Below are 27,122 nucleotides of genomic sequence, written 5' to 3'. Positions count from 1 at the left end.
GTCTTTTCCTTTTTATATCCCTGTAATGTCTGTGCCAGTTGATGTTGCCCCAGAGGTCTCAAATGGTCCTTATTTCTTTTTATTCTTCTTTTCTGTTCAGCTTCAGTGATTTCCACTACTCTGTCTTCCAGTTTGCTGATTTACTCTTCTGTATCATTTAGTCTGCTGTTGATTCCTTATATTGTAATTTTTATTTATTGTATTCTTCATTTTTGTTTGGTTGTTATTTATATTTTCAAGCTCTTTGTTAAAAACTTTTGTAATTTCTTATTCTGTGCATCTCTTCTCCTCCTGAGTTCTTTCATCATTGTTATGATCATTACCTTGAACTCTCTTTTGGGTAGATTGCATATATTTATGTCACTTAGTTCTGGGATTTTATCCTATTCCTTCATCTGAAACATGTTCCTCTGTTACCTCATTTGCCTAAGTTTCTGTTTTTATGTATCTGGTATGTTGGTTATGTTTCCTGACCTTGGAAAAGTACCCTTTTGTAGGAGACATTTTGTGTGTCCCAGCAACAAATTTCCCTCTGGTCACTAGAGCTATGTGCTCTAGAGGTGCCTCCTGTGTGGGCTTTTTGAGTCCTTCTGTTGTGGTGGGCTGACCACTGTGGGTGGTATGGTAGGTGTAGCTGGCCCCTGGTCTCATTGGTTGCCAGGCCCTGCCTTGTGCAGAGGTTGCTAGCCACTGATTGGTAGGGCTGGATCCTGAAATAGCTGGCTGTGGAACCCCAGGGGTCCTAGGGCTCGTGCTGGCTCACTAGTGGACAGAGTTGGGGTCCAGGAGATCCTGGGGCTGGTACTCACTCAATGGTGGCTGAAGCCAGGTGTTGGAGCTGATGTGCAGGGCTGTCTCTGGTCGCCATAGACATGTCTAGGGCAGCTTTTTTGGTTCAGGGGTGCTTAAGGCAGCCTCCCTATTGGTGGGCAGGGTCAGGTGTCCCAGAACTGATGTCTGTAGACTGTTGCGTCCTGGGGCTAATAAGCTAGAGGGAGAATTCCACAATGATACTTGCCAGCACCAGTGTCTTCCTGGTAGAATGAGCACCCCAAAATTGCTGCCCCCAATGTATGTGTCCTTAGAATGAACTCCAGTTGCCTCTTGTATCTCTGGGAGACTTCCCAAGATCAGCAGTTGGGTCTGACCCAGGATCTTTTCAGAGGACTTCTTTTTCCCTGGATCTTGGAACATGTGAGATATTGTGTACATCCGTTAAGAGTACAGTCTGTTTTCCACAGCCCTCCAATCTTCCTGAAGCCCTACTAGCCGTCAAAACCAGGCATTCTTGAAGCTTGTTTCCTGGTGCAGGATCACTGGGCTAAGGAGCCTGATATGGGGCTCAGACCCCTTTCTCCTTGGGGAGAACCTCCGCAGTTGTAGTCTCCTGTTTGTGAATTGTTCACTGAGGGGCATGGATCTTAACTATACCATGACTTTGCCCCTCTTACGTATCTCGTCGTGCTGTTTCTTTATATCTTTAGTTGTAGAAGATCTTTTCTGGTAGGTTTTGGTCTTTTTCCTCAGTGGTTCTGCAAATAGTTGTGATTTTGGTGTGCTCCTGAGAAGAGATGTGTGAGCTCAGGGTCTTCCAGTTCTGCCATGTTGGGAACTCTCCTGCAAGCATTTAGGTTTTCAATTTGGTTTTGATTACAACTTAATTCCATACCCTCTCCCCTCCAGATTTTGATACTAATACCTCCTTGTTATTTTCTAGGTGGTTTCTAACTGGGTGTGATTTTGATATCCTTTTTGGCCCAATAATTGCTTAGAAAAGGGTTTGTTACATTTTTAGTTGGTTAAATTATTTTGGTTATGATTTTTGTCATTGCATTCAAGTTTTAATCAGTTTTGTTTGTTGATGTGAAATTTATGATTTGGAATAATTTTATGGCTTAACATCTGATCAGTGTTAGTGTTCACGGGTTCTTGGAAAATATGTATTCTCTGTTGGCAACATAATTTTAAGATAAATTGTTAAATTTATTGTTAGAAACCTGTTTATTCAGTTTTATATATCCTTTTTATTTTTTATATTGTCTGTTTGCTTAAGAAAACTAAACAGTCTTTCACCTCTACTATGCTTCTGTCAGTGTGGTAGTTTAGTCGCTAAGTCATGTCTGACTCTTATGACGCCATGGATTGTAGCCCACTATACTCCTCTGTCTATGGAATTTCCCAGGCAAGAATACTGGAGTGGGTTGCCATTTCCTTCTCCAGGGGATCCTCTTGATTCAAGGATCGAACCCACATCTCCTGCATTGCAGATGAATTCTTTTACCACAGAGCCACTAGAGAAGCCCCTTTTCTGTCAACTTAAAAAAATATTTGTTTTCTATTTTAATGCTTTATCATTTGGCACATAGACATTTATAACTTTTCTATGTTCTTTTTGTGTTTTGTGTATACCCGTTGGTGGTGCTAGTGGTAAAGAATCTACCTGCCAGTGCAGCAAACTCAGGAGACATGGGTTTGATCCCTGGGTGGGATAGATACCCCGAAAAAGGAAATGGCAACCTACTCAAGTGTTTTTGCCTAGAGAATTCCGTGAACAGAGGAGCCTGGTGGACTGCAGTCTGTGGGGTTGCAAAGAATGGGATGCGACTGAACACACACAGGCACATTAATAGTGCAAAACAGTCACGTTTATTCTATTCCTTATCTATGGCCTAGAATTATATTTATAATTATATTGGTTTGAATTTGATGCGTCTTTGCTCATTATTTTTGTGAATGGAAGTTGCATTTTGTTGTTTGACTCTTGCCTTTTAATATGTAATTTTGACCTATTTAAGGTTCTTATAATTGATATTTTTTATGTTTTCTATTTTTATTCATTATATTCTTCATGTGTTATTCTTTAAGAGCCTTCACGGTGTAGTATAACACTTCTTTTAGCTGTGGAAAACCAAAATATGTATTTGAAAATAGATTGTGAGGCATATTCTGAACTGGATTTCTCTCAGTCCTGCTCCATCTGCCTTAAGATTAGTAGAGATTCCTTCCAGATTCTGACAGGATGTTAACTGTTGCCAGTCTGCTTTTATTTTGCTATACTTGTAAGTACTTAACGAGGAGCTATAGAAGGAGCTGTTTGGTAGATGTAATTTTTAAATGAACCCTAATACTAGATTTGTTAGATTAATGCAACATACAGCAAATCTTGGTTTGCCTGGTTATCTATAGAGTTAGAAGAAGGAATAGACCAACATTTAGTAAATTAGAATTCAAAATTTTAAGACATGATAATTAGATATGTAATTAATTGTCATGAGATTCATATTGAATTCACTTCAGGGATGGTAATGATGGCTGAAAATATTTGCAGTGGAAACGTCTTCAGCTGGAAGAATTTAGTTGATTGCCATGCATGATTGAAGTCAGGAAGTAATGTTAATTAGGAAATTGTAAGTTTCTTTTTGTTTTTTGTTGAGACATGCTGCTTGGGGGAGTATTTAAATGTTGGGTTCTTCTAGCAGGTATGCCCAGTGGAGGGAGGTCTTGCTCTTTGTCAGTGTCCCTCAAAAAAGGGCAGAATTGGTTTCGTTTCATAAGTTGCCTTTTTCTTGGAGAATTTTTAGGTGATTATATTAAATATTTAGTTTTCTTAGTTTTAGTTTTATTGCAATGGGTGATCTTATTTGTGAATTTGTGTTTATGAATTTTTTGTTTGTTTGTTTATGAATTTATATCACGGTATACACTGACAGCCATTGTAATCCGTCACTCTCCCTTCCGCTGACCTTACTCAAAAAGGGTTTGCTCAAATTACCACTAGATGGCAGTCTTGTGTTTTAGTAATTTAGAGAGCTGTACTCACAGGCTCCCTCTTTCTCTCCCTGCCCTTCCTCCCCAGTATCTCCAAAGTATATGAAGACTTTTAACCACTCCCTTATATAAATTGAACATATATGGAACCAGGCAGCAAAAAAGAATTTTGGAGTCAACTCTAGCATTCCCACCTTGCTCATGTTAGTTAATTCCATACTTGGAAGTTGAGCTGAGCTTTCTCTTGACTTTCTGTTCTCTGACTCCCCATACAGGATTAGTCAGTCCCTTTAATAAATATTGCTTGTCATTTTCTCCTTTAGGGCACTCTTCACAATTCTACATTGTTTTTGTATGTGGCTGGTTAATACCTTTCCTCACTGCATACCCTCCCCCCGCACCCCCCCCCACCCCCCCACCGCCCAAATTGTATGTTTCATGAGATCAGGGACAGTACCTCTGTTGCTGGGCTTTGTATTTATAGTAAGGCATTTAGTAGATGTTCAGTAAGTATTTGTTAAATAAATGAGGTAACAGATGAATGAACTATGAAGATCCTATTAGGAACTTAAAATGACCCTCTCGAACATACGTCAAGAAGGCTCTAGTTCAAAGATCATCATTTTCTAAATATTTTATTTTGAAATAGTTTCAAACTTACTGAAAAGTTGTATCCTTTATCTACATGTTGGACTTCAAAAATGATGCCCCATCATTCTAGAACACTTTCAGTGTATTTTATGCATGGCGTTTTTCTATATAACTATGGAAAAGCTGTCAACATCAGGAAATTATCATTGATATTTGAACCCCATCTAATCTTTAGACCCTCATTTAAGTTTTCACCTGTTTTCTCATCAGTGACCTTAATAGCACAAAAATTCAGCTCAAACCACATAGTGTATTTAGTTGTCAAGTCTCTTTAGACTATTTTAGTCAGGAACAGTTTGTGGTCTTTAATGTTCATGACCTTGGCCCTTTGGAAAATGAAAGCACTTACTTTGTAGAGTGGTTCTCAGTTTGGAGATGTCTCCTGTTCCTCATGACTTAAGTCAGGCATCTGTGGTGGGGGCATCACAGTAGTGATGTTGTGTGTTGGTGGCACAGGATTTTGTTTTATTGCTGATAGTAATAATTTAATCACCTGATTAAGTTGTTGTCTGCCAGACTTTTCCACTGTAAAGTCACTTTTTTTCTGTTTGTAATCAGTAAGTATTCTACATGTTGATATCAGTATAGAGTTGTTTCCTGTTTAATCAGTGGGCTGTAGTTTGCTGCTATCAGTATTTTGGTGTTTCAGCTGCCCAGGATTTGGCCGTTGTGATCCCTTCATGCTGGGTTGTGTGTTCTGTTGACATGTCCCTGTCATTCTTTATGGGTGTTCTTGTGTTTTGGCATAAGATGCCCAAGGCTTATCTTGCCTTTCCATGCCCCAGCCTCAGTCAGTTCAGTTCAGTCGCTCAGTCATGTCCGACTCTTTGCGACCCCATGAATCGCAGCATGCCAGGCCTCCCTGTCCATCACCAACTCCCGGAGTTTACTCAGACTCATGTCCATTGAGTCCGTGATGCCATCCAGCCATCTCATCCAAAGCAGTCATTTCTTCAAAAAGCCCTGATTTATTTTAGTGGAAAATAATATTTTAAAAATAAGATCTGTGTGCATCGTATGTACATTGTTACTGGACCTGTCCATGGACGGAGCTGAGGAACATATATTTGTATATACAAACATTTATGTAAAAATTTTCATTGGTAGTAATTTATAGTAGGTATATGTTTATTTTTGTGTGTGCATAGTGTGTACATTATTATTGGACCTGTTCATGAAGGGAGCTAGGGAATATATATTTGTATATACGAGTGTGTATGTAGAAATTTTTATCAGTAGTAATGTATAACATGTATATGTTTATTTCTGTGTGTATGTTGTACACATACACACATATGTGTACACATAGTATCTCCATGAGGTCACACTGATACCTTCAGTTGCAGATTTTATTCTAGTTTTCTTTCCATATTTTCGGTTTCCTTTTCCAAAATGAAGAATTTTGGCTTATACTGTTCTTAATGTATTTACTTATTTGATCAATTCCAGTGTACTTAACAGTCTCTCCTTTGCATTTTTGGGCAGATGCCCTTCTCATTCTATTCAAGGTCTGACACCAAAGTCAACCTGTCTCCCTTGTCTCTCCATGGTTATCCGCCCTCTTTGTTTATTTTCATTTTGATTTTAATTTGTAGCTCTATTTTATATGGTTATCAGAGGGTTTTGTTTGTAATGTTTCTCTTATATGGAACTTACTGGCATTTTTTTTGACCTAATATATGAGCAATTTTTGTGAATATTCCACATATTCTTAGAAGAAGGTGCATTCTCTACTATCAGGATATAGTGTTCAACATATCTACATAAAATTTGCCTTATGAATTATGTTACTTAGAGCTATATAAATATTCTTTTGTTCAGTTGTTCTGTCTTGTAATGAGAGTGGAGTGTTGGAATCTGTCAGTAGTGTGTCTCTTTCTTCTACGTTTCCTATAGTTTCTGCTTTATATAATAGGTTGTTCTTTTCTGGTGTGTAGACACTGTGTCTTGCTATATTACTTTTCACTATGAATTGTGACTTTATAAAATTCCTTGTCTTACTTAGTATTTTTTGGCCTGCAGTCTACTTTGTTTCCACTTCCCTGGTATATCTGCCCATCTTTCTACCTATGAGCAAGTCTCTTACATTCTGTCGTCTAGTAATGCTGCAGGCCTGGGCATGTGTGCTTTTATTTGCACTGCTTGTTGACTGTTTTTACTTGTTTTTGTGAGGATGTGTGGAGTGATTGCGATTCATGTGGCCACCATTACCCTCCAGACCAAGGATCTCATCTTCCTATTTTTAGTATGACTTTCTGTTATAATACTTGCCATATTAGAAGCATGTATTTTTTTCTCTGTAAAATTATTAATAACATATGCAGCTTATGGTAGGTACCTTCAGATTAACCTAGCTCCCCCTCATGTGTTAAATTACAGTGCTAGCTTTAACTTGAAAATTTTGTCTGTGATTCACAATACATTTAATGATTAGGGCCTAAAACATCTTGTCTTTCTTTGTATCTGCCCTTGTTACTGAGCATGTGCTTAATAAAACTTCAGCCTTTACATGGATATTATTAGAGGCCAGTGCCATTAGATGCTGGTTTCACTCTGGCAATTTAATATTTTGATTGTATTCAAGTGACAGGCTTGACAGTTCTTAGCATATTTATGTTACACACATTAAAGTTTATCCTTTGGCTCATGGTTAAATAAGTTACTCAAATATGGCCTTTCTGTATCAACTTGAGTATTAATAGACTGTGGTTTATTCAGTTTGAGTTACCTCATTTGATTGATTTCTTTCTGGGGGACCCTGTTTTGTTCAGATGATCTTCATTATAATCAGAATTTCCAAATATAGCTCCCTTCACTGTGACCAGAATTAACCATCATTTTAAAAGTAATAACAGAATACATTGTCTTGTATAAAATTAGAACACTTCAGATAAATCTGTTATGCCCTTTGACCTCAGCCTGAACCTTGTTCTGCCTTACTATAATTAACCATTTATTAAGAATTTTGTGTGCCTGGAAGAGGTTAAAGTTTTGAATTGAAATGACTCACTGACTCCTAGAAAGAAATAAGGAAGACAGGAATCTTTTATACATACCAGTGAAATATTTAAGTTTCAGGTATAGAACTGGCTGCAGTACTTAAATAATAGTAATAACAGCTAACATTTATTGAAAAATGTATCATGTGCCAGGGCTTCTTTAAGTGCTGACTCATGTGATACTCTTCATTCACACAACAAACAATCCAGTAAGATTGTTATCCACAGAAGAGAAAAAGGAGGCGTGAGTGGTTTAGTAACCTGCTAGGATCGTGCATGTGGCACGTAGTGGAGTTGGAGTTCAGACCTAGATAGTCTGGCTATAGACTGTGAGCTCCTAATCACTATGTTGTTCTCTGTGTGGAAACAGGTTAGTATTGGACCCTCATCTGTGGAAGCTAGAGGAGAGCCAAATGTCTTTTGTAAAATCCGTCATTTGTTTGTCACTGCCAATAAACTGCATGTTTGTGTATGTAGAATTCAGAAAGTATACTACCCTGAACCCTCGCTGAGAAAAATAAATGAAAAAGATATCAGGATAGAAGACTTAGAATTTATAAATTGTGTTAAGGGAAAATGTTCTAAAAGGAGTAATATGAGAGGAGTGAAAGCTAACTTGTCCTGGTTGGATTGCTCATTTATTTAATATAGTACTAGAGAAATGTCTACACACAAAGTTAATCATAACTGTGAGGATGAGAAATGGAGTTGGAAAAGCACAATAGAAAGCTTCCAAATGACAGAAGAAGAAAAGAAAATGTGGAAAATGTAACCAAGTAAGTAAAATAAGAAGGTGTAAAGAAGGAAAAAAACATTTAATGAATAGTAGAAAGAAAACAAAACGGAAGGGGAGAAGGAATGAAATTAAACGTATATCTGTCATTATTAACTATAAGTCAAAATGGCCTCAAAAATCAGATAATGAAAATTATACAATTTGCCAGATGGGGAGAATATGTGTATGTGTATATTGTTGTTATCGTTCAGTTGGTAAGTCATGTCCTGCTTTTTGCGACCCCATGGACTGCAGCACACCAGGCTTCCCTGTCCTTCACTATCTCTTGGAGTTTGCTCAGACTCATGTCCATTGAGTCAGTGATGCTATACAACCATCTCATCCTCTGTCTTCCCCTTCTCTTCATGCCCTCAATCTTTTCTAATCTTTTAATTAATATTTGTATAGTAATAATAAAGCTGAAATGAATGATTGGGCAGAGGTTTAATAGGTAAATACAAATAAAGGAAATGTGGTAATACTGATGTCTGACAAAGAATAATTCAGGGTCAAAAGCATGAGATATTGTGTGTTTACAAGTTGCAGTCCTTGAAGATGCTATTATAACTGCAAACCTTCATTTTCCATTGAGATATAATTGGCATGTAGAATGTGTTTTAGGTGTGTAACATAACGATTCAGTGTGTAGATATTGTAAAAGGATCACCACAGTAAGTCTAGTTAACATTATATCACCATGACTTACTTATTTGTAACTGGAAATTCATACTTTGTGACCACTTTCGCAAACCCCTCTACCCCCTGCCTATGGAAGCCTCTATTGTGTCCTCTATGAGTTTTTTTTTTAAAGACTCCACACATAGGCAAGATCATACAGTATTTGCCTTTATTTTTTACCTATTTCAGTTATTAACATAGTGTCCTCAAGGTCTATCCATGTTGTTACAAATAGCAAAATTTCCTTTTTTATGGCTAAATAATACTCCATTGTGCTCACACGTGTGTGCACACAGGGTCATGCATTATATACATACCACATCTTCTAGACAGCATGTTAAAAAGCAGAGGTATTACTTTGCTGACATAGGTCCATCTAGTCAAAGCTATGGAGAAAGCAATGGCACCCCACTCCAGTACTCTTGCCTGGAAAATCCCATGGACGGAGGAGCCTGGTAGGCTGCAGTCCATGGGGTCGCTAAGAGTCGGACACGACTGAGCGACTTTACCTTCACTTTTCACTTTCATGCATCAGAGAAGGAAATGGCAACCCACTGCATGTTCTTGCCTGGAGAATCCCAGGGATGGGGGAGCCTGGTGGGCTGCCGTCTATGGGGTCGCACAGAGTCAGACACGACTGAAGTGACTTAGCAGTAGCAGTCAAAGCTATGGTTTTTCCATTAGTCATGTATGTATGTGAGGGTTGGACTGTAAAGAAAGGTGGGCGCCAAAGAATTGTTGCTTTTGAACTGTGGTGTTGGAGAAGACTCTTGAGAGTCCCTTGGACTGCAAGAAGATCAAACCAGTCCATCCTGAAGGAAATCAGTCCTGAAGAGTCATTGGAAGGACTGATGCTGAAGCTGAAACTCCAATACTTTGGCTACCTGATGCAAAGAACTGGCTCATTAGAAAAGACCCTGATGCTGGGAAATACTGAAGGCAGGAGGAGAAGGGGACAACAGAGGATGAGATGGTTGGATGGCATCACCAACTCAATGGACATGAGTTTGAGCAAGCTCCAGGAGTTGTTGATGGACAGGAAAGCCTGGCATGCTGTAGTCCATGGGGGTCACAGAGTCAGACATGACTGAGTGACTGAACTGAACTTCTTTATCTGTTCATTCATCAGTGGATATTTAAGTTCCTTCCATGTGTTGGCTGTTGTAGGTAATGATGTATTAAACATGATAGGGAGTTGCGTATGTCTTTTTGAATTAGTTTTTTAAGAATAAATACCCAGAAGTGGAAATGCTGGATCAAATGCTAGTGCTATTTTTTCATTTTTTGAGGAACTGCCATACTGTTTTCCACAATGAGTGTACCAATTTACATTCCCACCAGTGATTCAGAAGGGTTCTCTTTTCTCTACATTCTCACCAACACTTCTTTGTCCTTTTGATAACAGCCATTCAAGCAGGTGTGAGGTGAAATCTCATTGTGGTTTTAATTTGCATTTTCCTGATGATTAGTGATGTTGAGTACCTTTACATTTACCTGTTGGCCATATGTATATCTTTGAAAAAATGTCCATTCAGATCCTTTGTCCACTTTTCAGTTGTTTGTGTGTTTTTTGCTATCGAGTTGTAGGAGTTCTTCATATATTTTGGGTGTTAACCCTTCATCGGATTTAGGATTTGCAGATATTTTCTCCCATTTGTCAGGGTGCCATTTCATTTTGTTGGTGGTTTCATTTGCCGTACAGAACACTGACCTTTATACAGTACAAAACCCATAACCACATGGCACTCACATAGCTGCTAGAGCAAAAGCTGCAAGAAATACAGCGTGATTAAAAGACAGTTGTTTTAAGAATTTAAAATTCAGTTCTTAAGAGGCAGTAGGCTTATTTGCTGTGCTCAGTAGCCACACATGGCTAGTGGCCACCACACTGGACAGTGCGGGTATGGAACATTTCCATTCTGGCAGAAGGCTCAGTTGGATGGCTCTGATCTAGAAAGTACAGCAAAGGAGAACTCTTTATAGACTTATGGGACATAGCTAAACTGCTGTTTGGAGGAAAACGGAATGCCTTTCATAACTGCATTATTTAAAATAAAAAACCTGAAAATAAGTTACTACTCAAGTACTGAAAACATACTCCAGATATTTTGAGTATTAATTAAAAGTATTAAAATACTCAAGATATTAGAACAACAAAAATAAATCCAAAAGAAAGTAAGAGAATTTTTTTAAAAATGCTGAAAATGAGATAGAAGTAGAACAAATAGGATAAACTAGAAATACTGAAACTGAAAAAAGTAGAGATACTGAACAGACTACAGCTGTTGAAAATAAATTAAAAATGTATTTAGTAGTCACCGTATCAGGATGATATTCCAACTGATTTGTATTTACTTCTAAAAATAGATTTTTCTCATTCTAGTAAATGGTGGATACCTTTTAAATATGTTTTTCTGGAGCTAGTGTAATATTATATCAATACTTAGTAAAGGTAATTTTTTTTTAAAAGACCAAGTTTTAGATGCAAAAATTCTAAGTGAAATCTAGCTGATTTCATCATATAGCATATAAGAGAAAAACTTTTTCTTGGAGTGCAAGGATAATTCACAATAGTAAACATATTTACACAATTAATTATATCAACAGACTTAAGGAGAAAAGCCATGTGGTTCTGTTTGTGGATGCTGAAAAGTCATTTAATGAAATAATTAAAAACACTTAAGTGTAATAAGACGTATGGGGGAAACTGCTCCAGTTGTAGGAAGAAATAAGCACCTACTACAGAGGGCTGTTGTGAGGATTTAATGACTTAAAAGGTATAAAAATACTTAGAGCAGTATCTGGCACATAGAAATTATTCAATATTAGCTCATTATTTAAATAAGATAAAGTTGACATTAAGAAAAACAATCAGCAAATATTGCATCTTATGGCAAGATATTTTTATTTAAATTATAAGCAAGATAGCTTTAGTTCTTACCACTGTATTCAGAATAGTTTTTGAGATTGTTTCATTTCTTGAAATATAATAAAAGTAGAAAATAAAGTAACTATTATAAATACTAAAAGAGGAGATAAAATTTTTAAAATTGCAAGTGATATGATTTATGTGCTTAGAGAACCCAAGAAACTATTGAAAACTAATAAAAATACTCAGAAGTAAGTTTAAGATAATGATTCTGTAGCAAGAAAATGAAAAAGGTGATTGTATCTTTAGGTTATAATTTAAGAAAAAGTTGAGCCAGATTTCAATAAAAATTGTGAACCTTTCCAAAATTAGCATATAAATTTCATTAATTCCAGTTAGAAACCTGGAAACCTTTTAAATGATTTTAAAGTGTATGTGAAAGTGTATTTCTAAAACTACCTAAGAAAATATACTATATATTTAATCCTGCTTTTGCTAACTGTCCCTCCTCCTTCTCCCTTCCCTCCTTCTGCGTGGTTTTAAACACCTATTGTTGAGGAAGAAAACAATCATGCCGGTTCATTGGCATTGTTTTCCTTACCTTGCTGTAGATGGGAATCTGTGGAGAGTTGGAGGGGAGATAATACTTAACTTTATTCTTTTTTTCACTTGCTATGAGGAATATATGTATAATTTTTATATAATATATATTATGTATATGTAATTTTTTGTGTAATTTGTATATATATAATTAGATAGATCTAATATAGAAAAGGTAATAGCAGAATGTTAAATGACTTTTCACTTATTGAAGTGGTAACCTCATTTTAGTTAAATTGGAAATAAAACATATCATTCATTGATTTCAGTTCAGTTCAGTTGCTCAGTCATGTCTAACTCTTTGTGACCCCATGGACCACAGCACTCCAGGCTTCCCTGTCCATCACTATCTCCCGGAGCATGCTCAAACTCATGTCCATTGAGTTCATGATGCCATCCAACTATCTCATCCTCTGTTGTCCCCTTCTCCTCCTGTCTTCAATCTTTCCCAGCATCAGGGTCTTTTCTAATGAGTTGGTTCTTCGCATCAGGTGGCCAAAGTATTGGAGTTTCAGCTTTAGCATCAGTCCTTCCAATGACTATTCAGGACTGATTTCCTTCAGGATGGACTGATTTGATCTCCTTGCAGTCCAAGGGACTCTCAAGAGTCTTCTCCAATACCACAGTTCAAAAGCACCAGTTCTTAGATCTTTGAGAAAGATCTCAGGCTTCCCAGGTGGCTCAGTGATAGAAAATCTGCCTTCCAATGCAGGAGACACTGGAGATACAGGTTTGATCCCTGGGTTGGGAACATCCCATGGAATAGGAAATGGCAACCCACTCCAGTATTCTTGCCTGGAAAATTCCATGGACAGAGGAGCCTGGTGGGCTACAGTCCACGGGGTCACAAAGAGTCAACCATTCTTGAGTGTGTGCATACACACACACACACACATCTCAGATTTTTAAAAAATACATGTTGAAATACCAAAATGTATATTCATTAACTTTCATGAATGTTTAGTGCTTTCTAAAATGACAGGATTAATTTTTAACTCAAAAATTCTGAAAAGAGTTTTCTCTCTTTTTTCTTTCTATCAAAGGTATGCAACCACTCATGTATTCGGTTCAGGAAGCGTTAAATGCTAGACCATGGTGGATTCGTGTGGGGACTGACATTTGTTACTATAAGTAAGTATTCTGACAATAACGGGACAACAGTTTATAGAAGGAAATATTAGTTCATCCTATTTCGGTTTAGGGATAAAAGAGATAATGTGTTCTCTGAATTATGATATGCTTTAGTATTACTTCTAACAGAAAAGGTTTTCTTTTTTTATAATTTGAGATTCATTTTAGGGGGTATATTTAGTGGCAGTAAAACGTGTTTTGTAGACAGACATATGTCCAGTCTTGTTTCTCCCATTTAGATATGTTCTCAGCTCTTTTATAGCTGTAAAACTTTGGGAACCTCATTGAGGAAGACTAAAATTAGAAACTCTAGGAAATAATTTACAGTGGTTTCTTGTTGTTCTGATGATATTAAGTATAATTTTTTTTCTTCACACAAATGTTTACCTCATTTTAACTTCCAGTGTTTTAGTTGGAGATGTATTCTATAGGTAGGTTGCTTCAGTTTAGCCAGTTCAACTTTGACTTCAAACAGGTGATCTGTTTATCAAGTTAGAAGTAAGTGCTAGAAATCATTTATTGCTTTAGTGGCAAAATTGGATTATTCCTCAACTTCATGACTAAGTAATCTAGGATTATCATACGCTTTGCTTTCCATTTTTACTGTTTCTGCCTGTAATACATTTCAAGATAATTTCTGTCTGCTATTGAATGCACTTAACATCCCTGTTTCTTTGCTCTTATTAATCTTAATCCTGAGATTTCTGTTTAGTGGATTTTGACTTTTTAATATTTTATATTGTGCTTAACTAGTGCTAGTATGCCTTTTCTTATAGTTTTATCAGGTAGATGAAGCCTTCTAAAATTAAGCTGTTTTTACCATCTTTCTAAATTCTATATATATGCGTTAGTATACTGTATTGATGTTTTTAATGATTTAGATAGGGCTTTGGAAAACCTAGATCTTAACTGCTATTACTTTCTAAGAAAGAAATGCTCCTTGGAATTAATTTCAGTAGAGTTTCCCCCATTTTTTTTTTTTTTTTACGGAAGCGGAGTCGGGCAAGGCGGGCGGCTCGAGCCCACCACCAGCCGCCTCCCATGGTTCGCACTACGGCCGCCGAGCCCCGCCCCCGAGTTTCCCCCATTTTTTTTAAGCAAAATAAATAGGGAATAAATGAGGAACAGAAGTATAATGTTATATGTAATTTTTTCACCTGAATAACTTTCATATTTCTTTTCATGTTAGGCTAACATAAAAATATACCCTCATTTATATCTTCCTTTTAAGTTGAAGTGAAGCAGTGATTGTCTGGGAAGTGCTTGGTTAGATTTTAGAAGATTGATTTAAAATGTTAAAGGGTGAAACAGTGATTTTCAAAAAGTATTATTTCCTTCCTATGCTTGTCTTCTACACAATAAAAAATCATCAATGAATACTTTCTTTTTACATTGTAAAGTGAATGGTCATAGCATCTGGGGTTGTTTTTCTTTTCTATGTAAGAGGTGATGGCAAGGATTTTTGTTTCTTTATTTTTTATTTTTTTCTTTTGGCTACTGCTAAATCTGGAATTGGAATTCAGGCTAATTCAACAGATATTTATTAACCACTTTGTATGTAACACACACTACTCCAGTTGCTTTCCTCAAGCCTGAAATCTACATAAGGGTATTAAAAACTGCTATTTTTGCATTGTCCTCTGCTGCTTGTTTGTCTCATCTGTAAAATGAGAATAAAACTACCTTCCATAAGTATATGAGAAAATATAACCTATAAAATCCATAGCTGTAATGTGGTGGCATGAACACCGCCCCCCCCCCCCCAAATAGATATTAAACTTTTGGGGGAAAAGAGTTGGCAAGATCTACTTCTGGACCTTATTTTGCATTTCCTCAACTCTTAGCACCTTGTCATTGAGTATCTATTCAAGATATAGTGGCTGCTGCTGCTGCTGCTGCTACTGCTAAGTCACTTCAGTCATGTCCGACTCTGTGCAACCCCATAGATGGCAGCCCACTAGGCTCCTCCATCCCTGGGATTCTCCAGGCAAGAATACTAGAGTGGATTGCCATTTCCTTCTCCAATGAATGCATGCATGCTAAGTCGCTTCAGTCGTGTCTGACTCTGTGTGACCCCATGGACAGCAGCCCACCAGGCTCCTCTGTTCATGGGATTCTCTAGGCAAGAATCCTGGAGTGGGTTGCCATTTCCTTCTTTGATATAATGGCTAAGTTAATGAAAACTATACCGCTTTTTAGGTCAATGTTCTTTTATTTTCATTAATTACAAGCTTTATTCTCATAAGATTACATTAGAAAGCCTGATCCCAGGGTAGTTCTAAGGATGTGATCTGCCCTGAATGTCTGTGTACATGAGTAAATAATCTCTAGGCCATGGCTTTTCTTCAGTTCATGGCTTAAATAATGCAAGGTGATTTGGAATTTTGAAAATTAAGTTGGTAGAAATTAAGTCATCATATCTCAGGGATATTCAAAGTCTGGAAAATAATATAGTTTAAAATTCTTTTTATCATTGAAATCTCCAACATTTACGAAAGTGAATAATAGGATGATGAGGCCCCATGTATTCATCTCTAAGTTTCAATAATTATCAACACATGGTTTTATTTTAGCTATGCTTTCACCCCTACCTCCACCCTGAATCTTTAAAGGCATTTTCCGATATATTTTATCCATAAATACTTCAAAAGTCTTTTTCATTAGAGATACATATTTAAGGCAATCTATCCACAATACCGTTAGCACAGTGAAGAAAATTCCTAAATGTGATAAAATATCCAGTCAGTGTTCAGACTTACTTGTCTCATAAATCTAACTTTATAGTTGGTTTGTTTAAATCAGACCAACCAAAGGACCACACATTGCATTTGATTTTTCTTCATACGTCTCTCAAGTCTCTTACTTTATAGGCTTCCTTTTTCTCTCTTTCTAACTTTATCCTTTATTTATTGAAGAAACTAAATCATTTGTCATGCTGGATTTCCCATATTTTGGATTTTGCTGATTGCATCCCTGTGGTGTTAATAAATTCTAAATTCTTCCCTCTCACCAGTTTTCTAAACTCATAGTTAGATTTAGAAGCCTGGTCAACTCCAGGTTTCATTTCTGACAAGAATACTTCACAGAGGGTGCAGGAAATTCCTGTTGTATCACATCAGGAAACATATCATTTCTGGTTATTTCTTTTTTTTGTAATCTTAAAACTGATCAGTGAACTGAGATATTGCTGTCTGATCTGTCAGCCTTTCATCCAGTGGCTGTAGCAGCCATTGCTCATCACTGCCTGGATCCAGTAATGTATAAACCTGTCAAAAAATGGGGGGTCTAAAACTTCTATTGATGCATAAAATAGGAGCTGTTTAATTAGCACATCCAGAAATGGAAAGTCATGATGTTGGCTGATAGCAGTTAACTGCTTTATTAGTTGCTGCTAAGTCACTTCAGTCGTGTCCGACTCTGTGCGACCCCATAGACAGCAGCCCACCAGGCTTCCTCGTCCCTGGGATTCTCCAGGCAAGAACACTGGAGTGGGTTGCCATTTCCTTCTCCGATGCATGAAAGTGAAAAGTCAAAGTGAAGTCGCTCAGTGGTATCCGACTCTCAGCGACCTCATGGACTGCAGCCTTCCAGGCTCCTCCGTCCATGGGATTTTCCAGGCAAGAGTACTGAAGTGGGGTGCCATTGCCTTCTCCTTATTAGTACCAAGTCTAATTTTTAAGAATATTTAAATTAAACTTTTTACAAACCATGGTTTTTCTCCCCCCCAAAAAAGTTCTGTTTAATAAAATAAGAAAAAAATCAGAATTTTTGTGTGGATGAATAACATTTTATGCTTTTCTATTGCAGAAATCACTTCTCAAGAAGTTCAATTGCTGCAGGTGGGCAAAAGGGAAAATCCTACTATACAATTACATTTACTGTCAATTTTCCACATAAAGATGATGTGTGCTATTTTGCTTATCATTATCCATATACATATTCAACTTTGCAGGTGAGAACTCATTACGTTATATTACAACCGTTATTGTATTGTATGTATATGTGTTAGGTAATAAAAGAAATATTATTTTAATAAATCAATAAGGTAATAAAAAGGTCCAAGGTTGACAGTTTTAGAAAATAATACAGTATTTGTTGAATTCATTAAAGTAAAATGGGAATGTAGTCTTTATGTTTATTTAATAGAAATACTACAGAAATGACATGGTTTTTGCTTTCTATCTTTGAGTATAAATCTACAAATCCAAATTTAAAATTTTTAACTAGGTGAATTTTCAACTTGTTTAGTGAGAAGCATTGAATCTCCTAGAAAATATAACAGTAGACAATGTGGATGCAATTTAAGTTTCTCTGTAGTGAATTCATTTCTTCTAATGATTTCATATGGAGTCCTAGATCCAGATTGCTTAGAGTATGGGGTGTAAGAGTTGTTTGTGGGTTCTTTTAAGATTTTTTTATTATTTGCATTTTAAAGCAAACAATTCAAGTAATTACTGTGACAGATTTATACTCAGAACAGAATGTCTGTCCTAATAGTCAAGGATCATGAAGCTTCATATGATCAATTGAAAGAAATTGGAACATTGTGATTAGAAACAAGCTTCCAAGTTATTAGAGAGGAGAAAAATGAGAGGAAAACACAGTCCACAGAGCCAAAGAAATATCAAGGCTGAGAGGATTAAATGAGTTCACTTTATTTTAATAAAGTTACAATCTGCAGTAAAGGTATAAACAGCTATTTTATTGTGCTGAATAACATAGCATCAGAAACATAAAGTGTTGTTATTTACGTAGTCTTTTGTTTCTGTTCTTTACTGACATTACCTTTTTAATACATTTTAAGTATCCCTGCTTTCTTCCTGTCCCACTACCGTGATCTTTTCCAGGCATTACCATTGTTTCTCACTTGGACTTGGGTCAGCCTCTTTGTAACTTTTGTCCTAAATTTCATTTATACCCCCTTTCTTCTTCATCAGTGTTTTACCACACTGTGGCAGGAAGACTCTTTGGTGGCATGTCTAGTCATATAGATCCCCTGCTTAAAACTCCTTAGTGATTTCTCTTGCCATGTGTATGAAATCTACAATTCTTACCATGGCGCATTTAGTCATTTCTCTATTTTGCACAGTTTTTGCCATTTCTTTGTACTGTATGAACTGTTATTTACTTAATATGTATCTTTTAATATTAAAGATTATCCTCATTCTGAGTTAATATCTGTGAAATAACTGGTTTAATGTGCCAAACTTTTTTTTAACTCACAGTAAAAATACCTATTTAAAAAATTTGAAGGTTATCCACATACCATTTAGTTGTCTTAATTACCAGTAGTGCAAATATTGTGCTTTGGGAAGGACTGGTCTACCAAGCCCTTCCTTCTGTGTTAAATTCTCGATTTGTTTCTTTCTGTTCTAGCTGTGTCCTTTTTAAAAAATTATTATTTCATGGTCCTCCTGTATACTTTCCTTCTGCCTACAGCACACTTTATATCCATTTCACTCATCCTTTGGATCTCACTTTAAATGTAATTTTTTCTGGAAGACCTTTCCTTACTGCCCAGACCCTTCAAGCTTCCTCTCCCTTTTTATAAGCCCTCATAGCACTCTGTATTTTCGGGGGCAGAGTCCATTTATTCATTGTTGTATCCTTAGTGTCTGGCACAGTTTCCAGCCAAGAAATAGTGATCACCCAGTAAATCATGATTATGTGAATGAACATAGGCAAAAGTTGGAAACCAGCTAAATATCTTTAACATAAGGGAGTGAACAGTTTATATTTGGTGTATAAAAAGCTTGTGTTTTCAAAAAACATATATTGAACATATTTAATGATATGATATAGTATTTATAATTATTAATATATTTATGTTTATGTATAAATTACCAAGTGGTAAAATCAAATTATAATAAGTCTTCCATGTAATTACAGTTTCTTTTATATACATTGGCTATTGTTAGTAGTACTCCAGGTGATACAATTGCAGGTGTTCTAAGTTTTTTCCTGTACTTTTTATATTTTCCAGGCATTTTACAATGAGCCTATATTAATCTTGAAATCAGGAAAATTTTTTTAAAAATGTGTGCTACATGATTTTCATTCTCCATATTTTAGGTTGCTGTTAACAGATCTACAGTCACAAAATTTCAAAATTCGGAAGGCTTTGAAACCAAAAGTATTTTCATAACCCAGTTGTCAGCAAAGCCTGGCCTGATGTGAGCTTATTTAGAATATTGATTCCACTTAGAGTGACTCTTCATAGGTTTTGCTGCAGAAATCATAACGTGCTGATTACAGGCTGCTGCCGCCAGCTCCGCTGGTTATATTGCACTTTGCACTATCAACATTATCCAAACCGTATCTGTCCTCTTTCTCGAGTTCCCCAAATACTGACGTTCAAGTGCGTCTGGGCCCTTGAGGGTTTTGGAGAAGGGATTAGGAACCTGATCTGATTCGCATTTAGTTCTGTTTGAGATCTGGATGCATTTATTCCTATTTATCATAGGGAGGTTTTAAATGATTGTATACTTTGCTTTTAAATTTTTATTAAGATGCATCTTCAAAAATTGGAGTCAGCACACAATCCTCAGCAAATCTATTTTCGAAAAGATGTGTTATGTGAAACCCTGTCTGGAAACAGCTGTCCCTTGGTGACTATAACAGCAATGCCAGAGTCTAATTATTATGAACATCTCTGTCAATTCAGTAAGTTTGTCTTCTTCACTCGCAGTACCAATCATTATTACTTATTTTTCTTTGCTTCATAAGTATTTTGTAAGGTCAGTAGTACTGGGAATAGGCATCAGAAGCCTTGGGTGCTAGTCTGGGTCTTGTTATTGCTTAGCCCTGGGCCCACTTCTAGGCCTCTGTTTCCTCATCTTGAATATGAGGGAGCTGCCTGAGGTGACCTCTAAGGTCTCTTTTGATATTGATATACTGTAGTTCTTATTCTTAGAAGTCATACTCAAAGTATAATATAACAAGTTATACCATCCGTTTAAGAATTTACAGTTAATTTTATTTATAAATAAAACTATCAGAAACCCCCCAAGTGTTTTGATGCTAATACTGAATGAATAGCTACTTGTTTTTCCCCGTCATTTATATTTTTTAAGTTGTCTCAAATGTACAGCTGTGGTAAAAAAAAAAAAAGATATATATACGTATATAAGAGAACTGTTCTAATTTTGATAAGAAGGTGTTTTCAAGAAAGAGTAGGCACTTGCTATTCATGAAAATGTGAGCAGGTGAACTGAGTGTTATTTTGTAGACTTGTATATCTAAATGTTTAGTTTCTTTGTAAATCTCTGAGCAGATATACCTATTGTTCTGTGCTTATCATAGTGACTATAAAACAGAAATAAGATTATATTTTCCTTAATTTCCCCATGACTTTATGAAAAATTTATATTTTATCTATATTTCACCAGCTACTTATTCTTTATGAAATCAAGGTAATATTAAAGAACTAATTTTATATTTAGATTAATCATTAGGAAATAAATAAGTGACTTAAATACTATTTAATATGTTATTTTCATATAAGATGTGGCTTACACGGGTTTTATATCTGTTTTCTCTAGAGGGCCTAGTGCAGTACTTATAAATAGTAGGTGCATAGTGAGTTCTAATTTGATTTTATATCAGTATTCACAGTTGAGTAGAAATATTTCTAAAGTGCCAAAGTCAACCATTATACATACTTTAGTAGCTGTTCATTTTAATTTGAGATTTTATGTACACTTTAGGAAATCGTCCGTATGTTTTCTTATCTGCTCGAGTACATCCTGGAGAAACTAATGCAAGCTGGGTAATGAAAGGAACATTGGAGTATCTCATGAGTAATAACCCTACTGCTCAGAGTTTACGAGAATCCTATATTTTTAAAATTGTCCCTATGCTAAATCCAGATGGTGTCATCAATGGAAAGTAAGTTAAGCAATAGTTATAGAGAAATTCTAGATTTTTGTGGCTGTCCTGTGTAAACTTATTGAAATAATAGCATCCAGGTTAATATGGAAAGCAAATGTCATGATTTTTCTAGAACAACAAAAAAATTTAGTGAAGAATTAATCTGTGATAAATTTTTAAATGAAAATTAAACTGTATAGTAGTAGTAATATGTTTTGAGAAATTCTGTATCTATTCATGAGAATATAATTTCATAAAATGTATGTTTTGCTTGAATCATTTTAGGAAAATCACAGAATTAGGATATGAGAAAGATTTTTTTAACACATCATTCTGTTGTAGTTTCCTTTCTTATTTATCAGTGGCATGATCTTGGTTGTTCTAAGATTTAGAATTTTCTGGGATCTCTTTCCACTAATATGGAATTAGCTCCATGTGCTAACTTCTTCCTGACATGAGGAGGAATTCTTTAAAGTGGAAATACTGGAAGATTACTTTTTAAGTGGATGTGGATCATAGTTTAGTACAGTTCATTTATCGTGTTAATTAGACCAAGGTCTCTTTACTGCTTCTGAAAAGTGGGATTTTGTCTAGCTATCATGAGCATCTCCAAAGTTGAGGGTACTATACTTTATTTATTTCAGTAAAAGTACCATGAATATTTATCATGTTTTAGGAAATGTTTGAATTTTAAAAATAGAATAATTTTTCTAGATAGTATGATTATGGAACTAAAATGAGCTTTTATGTCTAGTTTTAATTCAGAAACATATTGACCAGTTAGAATTCTGTTTATATTTCTGTTAGCACCTTCTCTTTGCTTAAATTTTTGCTCAGTGAGTTTAATACTTAAAACCTACAATTAAGTGAAAATGTATTTGAATTTTTATAAGAATGTGTACTTTTTATATACTTATCTTTTTTAGAAGGAAGGTCCAGATAGCACATTTGATAATAATTAATACAATCAAAGTACAGAACTTTAGCATTAGAAATGTAGTCAGAATGGAAAATATGGCCATGAATACATTTTATAGTGTATGGAACAAAACCCCAGAATGAAGAATTTTTCCTATAGCTTGAAAATTTTGACCTGCAAGCTTACTACAGTTTAAACGCATGTAACCCACAATCTGGCACATAGCAAATGCTAAATAGATGTTTACTTAATGATTATAACATGCATTTTGGTAAGCCCAGCACTTACACCTGTTTGAAATACTTAGTGGAATAGAATCATAAAATAAATCGAGTGCATATAAGAATTTATTGATACCAGTGTTTATCTATTGTTGTATTTACATGTATACAGTCACCGCTGTTCCTTAAGTGGAGAGGATTTGAATAGACAATGGCAAAGTCCAAATCCAGACTTACACCCTACAATTTATCATGCCAAGGGTCTGCTACAGTACCTGGCTGCTGTGAAGCGTTTACCACTGGTAAGTGGCAGTGTTTGTTTGTATAATCAAAGAGGTGATTTTGTTGATCGGTAGCTTAGTATTTTGTAAATAATTGTCTGGTTATAAAAGCTGTATGTTAGTTTCAAAAGCAGTTTCTTTAAAGTGTCTTTGTCATCAGTCACTTGTATATTAATTGTGGCATCTAATATAGTGTATCCATATTCTTATTTCATTAGGTTTGATTTTTATAATTCTCATGAGCCTTTTATTTTTCTTTATTGTTTATGAACATTGGTCACTCCTGGTTGTAAGTTGTAGGTATTTGACTGCAGTGTTTAAACAACACGAGGGTAAAAGTATGTATCTTCCAAGTTCTCAAAGCACTAGAAGCTTATTTTTGAACTTTTTGCTGCTGCTGCTGCTAAGTCGCTTCAGTTGGTGTCCAACTCTGTGCAACCCCATAGACAGCAGCCCACCAGGCTCCCCTGTCCCTGGGATTCTCCAGGCAAGAACACTGGAGTGGGTTGCCATTGCCTTCTCTGAACTCTTTAGCCAGTTCTAAAGCTGGTAGGTCTTAAGTTTCACGTGGGAAAGGTAGTATAGGCATGGTAGGAGACCCTGTGCCTGTGTATTTCTTCTGTTTTCAGCAACTTTTGTTTTGAATGTTTCCATCATGTTAAGCCTTAATCTTTCTTTGGTAAAGATGGAATATTTTGCAGAGTGGCAAAATTGACATGCAAGTCTGACCGTTTTCCATTTTTAAAATGGTGCTCTTACAAAGCATATCCTCCCCCCCTCCCCTTTAAAAAAAGTGTTTTTCATGAGAGCATTTTCATGTTCTCTTATGTTAGGTAAATATTTTAACAACCCTTGGGGCAATGATGAATGCAGCTGTACATTTGACCTAAAATTGTATTTATTATTTTTTAAATGATGGTAGATACAAAAGAAAGAGTGTAACTGATGGCTTGATGCAGGACATGCCTGCAAAGGATTTAGCCATTCTAGTATTAATCATAAATCCTTTCCAAAGGTAGATATGTACTATTACTTTTAGGAATTCTACTTACTAAATGGTGGCTTATTTACAATAAAATGACCAAGGAACACAGACCTGTTATTGGCTTCATACTAACTAGCTTTACTTGGCAGTGCATGAATTTGAAGGATTTTAATTTTAAAAATATATTGTCTTTTCAAGGTTTATTGTGATTATCATGGTCACTCCCGAAAAAAGAATGTATTTATGTATGGGTGCAGCATCAAAGAGACGGTGTGGCATACAAACGATAATGCAGCGTCATGTGATGTTGTGGAAGATGTGGGATACAGGGTAATTATTATAAATTATTATAATTTATAATAATAGGCAGGAAGTTTTGAATTTCAAACATGCATGAAACTACAGAACACAAAACATATAGAAATTACTTAGAGTCAGTAAATGTTGCCATTTTGTTATTCTGTTTCAGATTTTTTAATTGAAATGTTTCTTTTAAAAGTTTAGCTTTTCATGTTTTTTAATTAAAGTATACTTGATTGACAATATTAGTTTTGGATGCATTATGTGGTTATTTAGTATTTTTATAGATTATGTTCCACTTTAAGTTATTATAAAATGTTGACTGTATTCTCTGTGCTGTACAGTATATCCTTGTACTGTTTATTTGTTTATTATATACATAATAGTATGTATCTCTTAATCCATTTTCCTAATCTTGCCACTACCCCCATCCCTCTCGCAACTGGTAACAATTAGCTTCTTTATATCTATGAGTCTGTTTCTGTTTTGTTATATACAGTCATTTGTTTTATTTTTTTTGGTTCCACATATAAATGATAATATACATATAAATACATATATTTTGGGGGTTCCACATATAATGATAATATACATAATAAATGATAGTTTGTCTTTCTCTGTCTGACTTATTTCACTAAACATAATATTCTCCAGGTCCATCCATGTTGTTGCAAATGGCAAAATTTCATTATTTATGACTGAATAATTTTCCATTGTATATATGTACCACATCTTCTTTATCCATTCATCTGTTGATGCACACTTAGGTTATTTCCATGTCTTGGCTATTATACATTGTGCAGCTATAAACATTGGGATGTATGTGTCATTTTGAAGTAGTTTTCATGTTTTCTGGGTATATGCCTAGGAATAGGATTGCTGGATCATATGATAGCTTTATTTTTGTTTTTTTACTGCTCTCTGTAGCAGCTCAATCAGTTTACATTCCCATCAACAGTGTAGAAGGGTTCCTTTTTCTCCATACCCTCTCCATCATTTATTATTTGTAGAACTTTTGATGATGGCCATTATAACCCAGATGAAGTGATAGCTCATGTGGTTTGATTTGCATATCTCTACAAATTAGTGATGTTGAGCATCTTTTCAATATGCCTATTGGCAATCTGTATGTCTTCACTGGAAAAATACCCATTTTCTGTCCATTCAGTTTTTCTGCCCACTTTTTAATTGGGTTGTTTATTTTTCAATATTTAATTGTATGAACTATTTATGTATTTGGATATTAGCCCCCTCAGTCGTTTGCAGATATTTTCTCCCATTGCATAGGTTGTCTTTTCATTTGGTCAGTCATTTCCTTTACTATGTAAAAACTTTTAAATTTAATTAGGTCCTAGTTATTTATCTTTGCTTTTGTTTTCTTTACCTGAAGAGACAGATTTAAAAAAAAATATTGCTACTACTTATGTGAAAGTGTTCTGCCTATGTTTTCTGCTGTGAGTTTTATTGTGAAGGGAAGGGAAAGTCACTCAGTCGTGTCTTACTCTTGGCAACCCCATGGACTATACAGTCTGTGGAATTCTCCAGGCCAGAATACTGGAGTGGGTAGCCTTTCCCTTCTCCAGGATTCTAACTTAAAAGGTCTAAACAATAGAAAACTGATACACAAATCAATAACAGAATCTATTTATTTATTAGAGGCAAAAAGCTGGAGTAAAACTATAGTCATGGTACCAAATCTGTATTTGCCTTTCATAATTACACAAGATTGTGGCATGTATTTCTGTGTGCAGAGTTCTACTGCTTTTGCCTCATGATATCTCCTGTATTTAACTTCTGTACTATTTATTTTATACTTTTATTGTTCAAATTTCAGCAAGATAACTTAGCTCCTCTCCATGAGGGGACAGTAGTAGTAGTAAGCTTATAGTGCACTAAACAAAATTAAAAGGCTACAAAATAACTTCACCTCCTCTTTGCTAAATTAAAGTTTAAAGTTATTTGTTAACAGTAAGTCAAAAAACTCCTAATACTCTCAACTGCTGCTGCTGGTGCTAAGTCGCTTCAGTCGTGTCCGACTCTGTGTGACCCCATAGACGGTAGCCCACCAGGCTCCCCTGTCCCTGGGATTCTCCAGGCAAGAACACTGGAGTGGGTTGCCATTTCCTTCTCCAATGCATGAAAGTGAAAAGTGAAAGTGAAGTTGCTCAGTCGTGTCTGACTCGTAGCGACCCCATGGACTGCAGCCTACCAGGCTCCTCCATCCATGGGATTTTCCAGGCAGGAGTACTGGAGTGGGTTGCCATTGCCTTCTCCTAAGTCACTAATAATAGGGCAGGTGCTTTGAGTCATTTTTTCCAACAGTGGTGAAAATTTAAGCACTTTGATTTGCAGTCTCTTCCTCTTGTTGACCAACTTTTTTTCAAAGATAACTAGAAAAGTCATGTGATCATTCCAGTGGCCATGTTCAAAAAGGGATAGAGAAGGAAGAGACTAAATTCTTGACAATGATCATCCTATTATCTTTGTACTCAGCAGATAAACTAGTAATATCTCAAATAAGAGAAATAAGGAAGCTGGATTTTTCTTAAAATTTTCCTTTTTCCTGTTTTTAGAAAACTGGAATTAGCACTTCTAGGAGGTTAATCAGCCTGGTAAACTAAATAGAGAGCAACGTGCCTGTCAGAATCAGCCGATCTTTTCGAGTATCATTGTATGCAGTCTTAAATTTAGGTCTTTGATTCATTTTTAGTTTATTTTTACATATGATGGGAGGAAATGTTTTAATTTCACTCTTTTACATGTAGCTAACCAGTTTTTCCAGCACAGTTATAGAAGACACTGTCTTTTCCCTATTGTATGTTTTTGCTTCTTTTATCATAGATTAATTGGCCATATGTTAGTGGTTTATTTCTGGGCTCTCTATTCTGTTCTGCTGATCTGTGTGATTGTTTTTCTGTGCCAGTACTATCCTGTTTGATTACTGTAGTTTTGTAGTATAGTCTGAAGTCAGGAAGTCAGTGATACCCTCAGCTTTTTTTCCCCCTCCAGATTGCTTTTATGGTCTTTTGAGGTTCCATATAAATTTTAGGATTATTTGTTGCACTTCTGTGAAAAA

General features: G+C 35.7%; 1 protein-coding gene across 4 annotated transcripts in view; it reads left to right on the top strand.

Moving 5' to 3' along the window:
• Positions 1 to 27,122, top strand: part of AGTPBP1 (ATP/GTP binding protein 1) — a 193,360-nt gene that overhangs the window by 141,434 nt on the left and 24,804 nt on the right. For all 4 annotated transcript variants that reach the window (XM_027550143.1, XM_027550146.1, XM_027550145.1 and 1 more), the window contains 6 exons: positions 13,384 to 13,471; positions 17,279 to 17,423; positions 19,981 to 20,134; positions 21,178 to 21,358; positions 22,653 to 22,782; positions 23,945 to 24,076. In XM_027550143.1, coding sequence (XP_027405944.1) covers positions 13,384 to 13,471; positions 17,279 to 17,423; positions 19,981 to 20,134; positions 21,178 to 21,358; positions 22,653 to 22,782; positions 23,945 to 24,076 — 830 coding nt within the window. The remainder of the gene's footprint in view (positions 1 to 13,383; positions 13,472 to 17,278; positions 17,424 to 19,980; positions 20,135 to 21,177; positions 21,359 to 22,652; positions 22,783 to 23,944; positions 24,077 to 27,122) is intronic.

Source organism: Bos indicus x Bos taurus, chromosome 8, assembly GCF_003369695.1.
Source record: "Bos indicus x Bos taurus breed Angus x Brahman F1 hybrid chromosome 8, Bos_hybrid_MaternalHap_v2.0, whole genome shotgun sequence".
Taxonomy (NCBI): domain Eukaryota; kingdom Metazoa; phylum Chordata; class Mammalia; order Artiodactyla; family Bovidae; genus Bos; species Bos indicus x Bos taurus.
The sequence above is the reverse complement of the archived record's forward strand: the minus strand, read 5'-3'. Positions and strand labels throughout refer to the sequence as shown.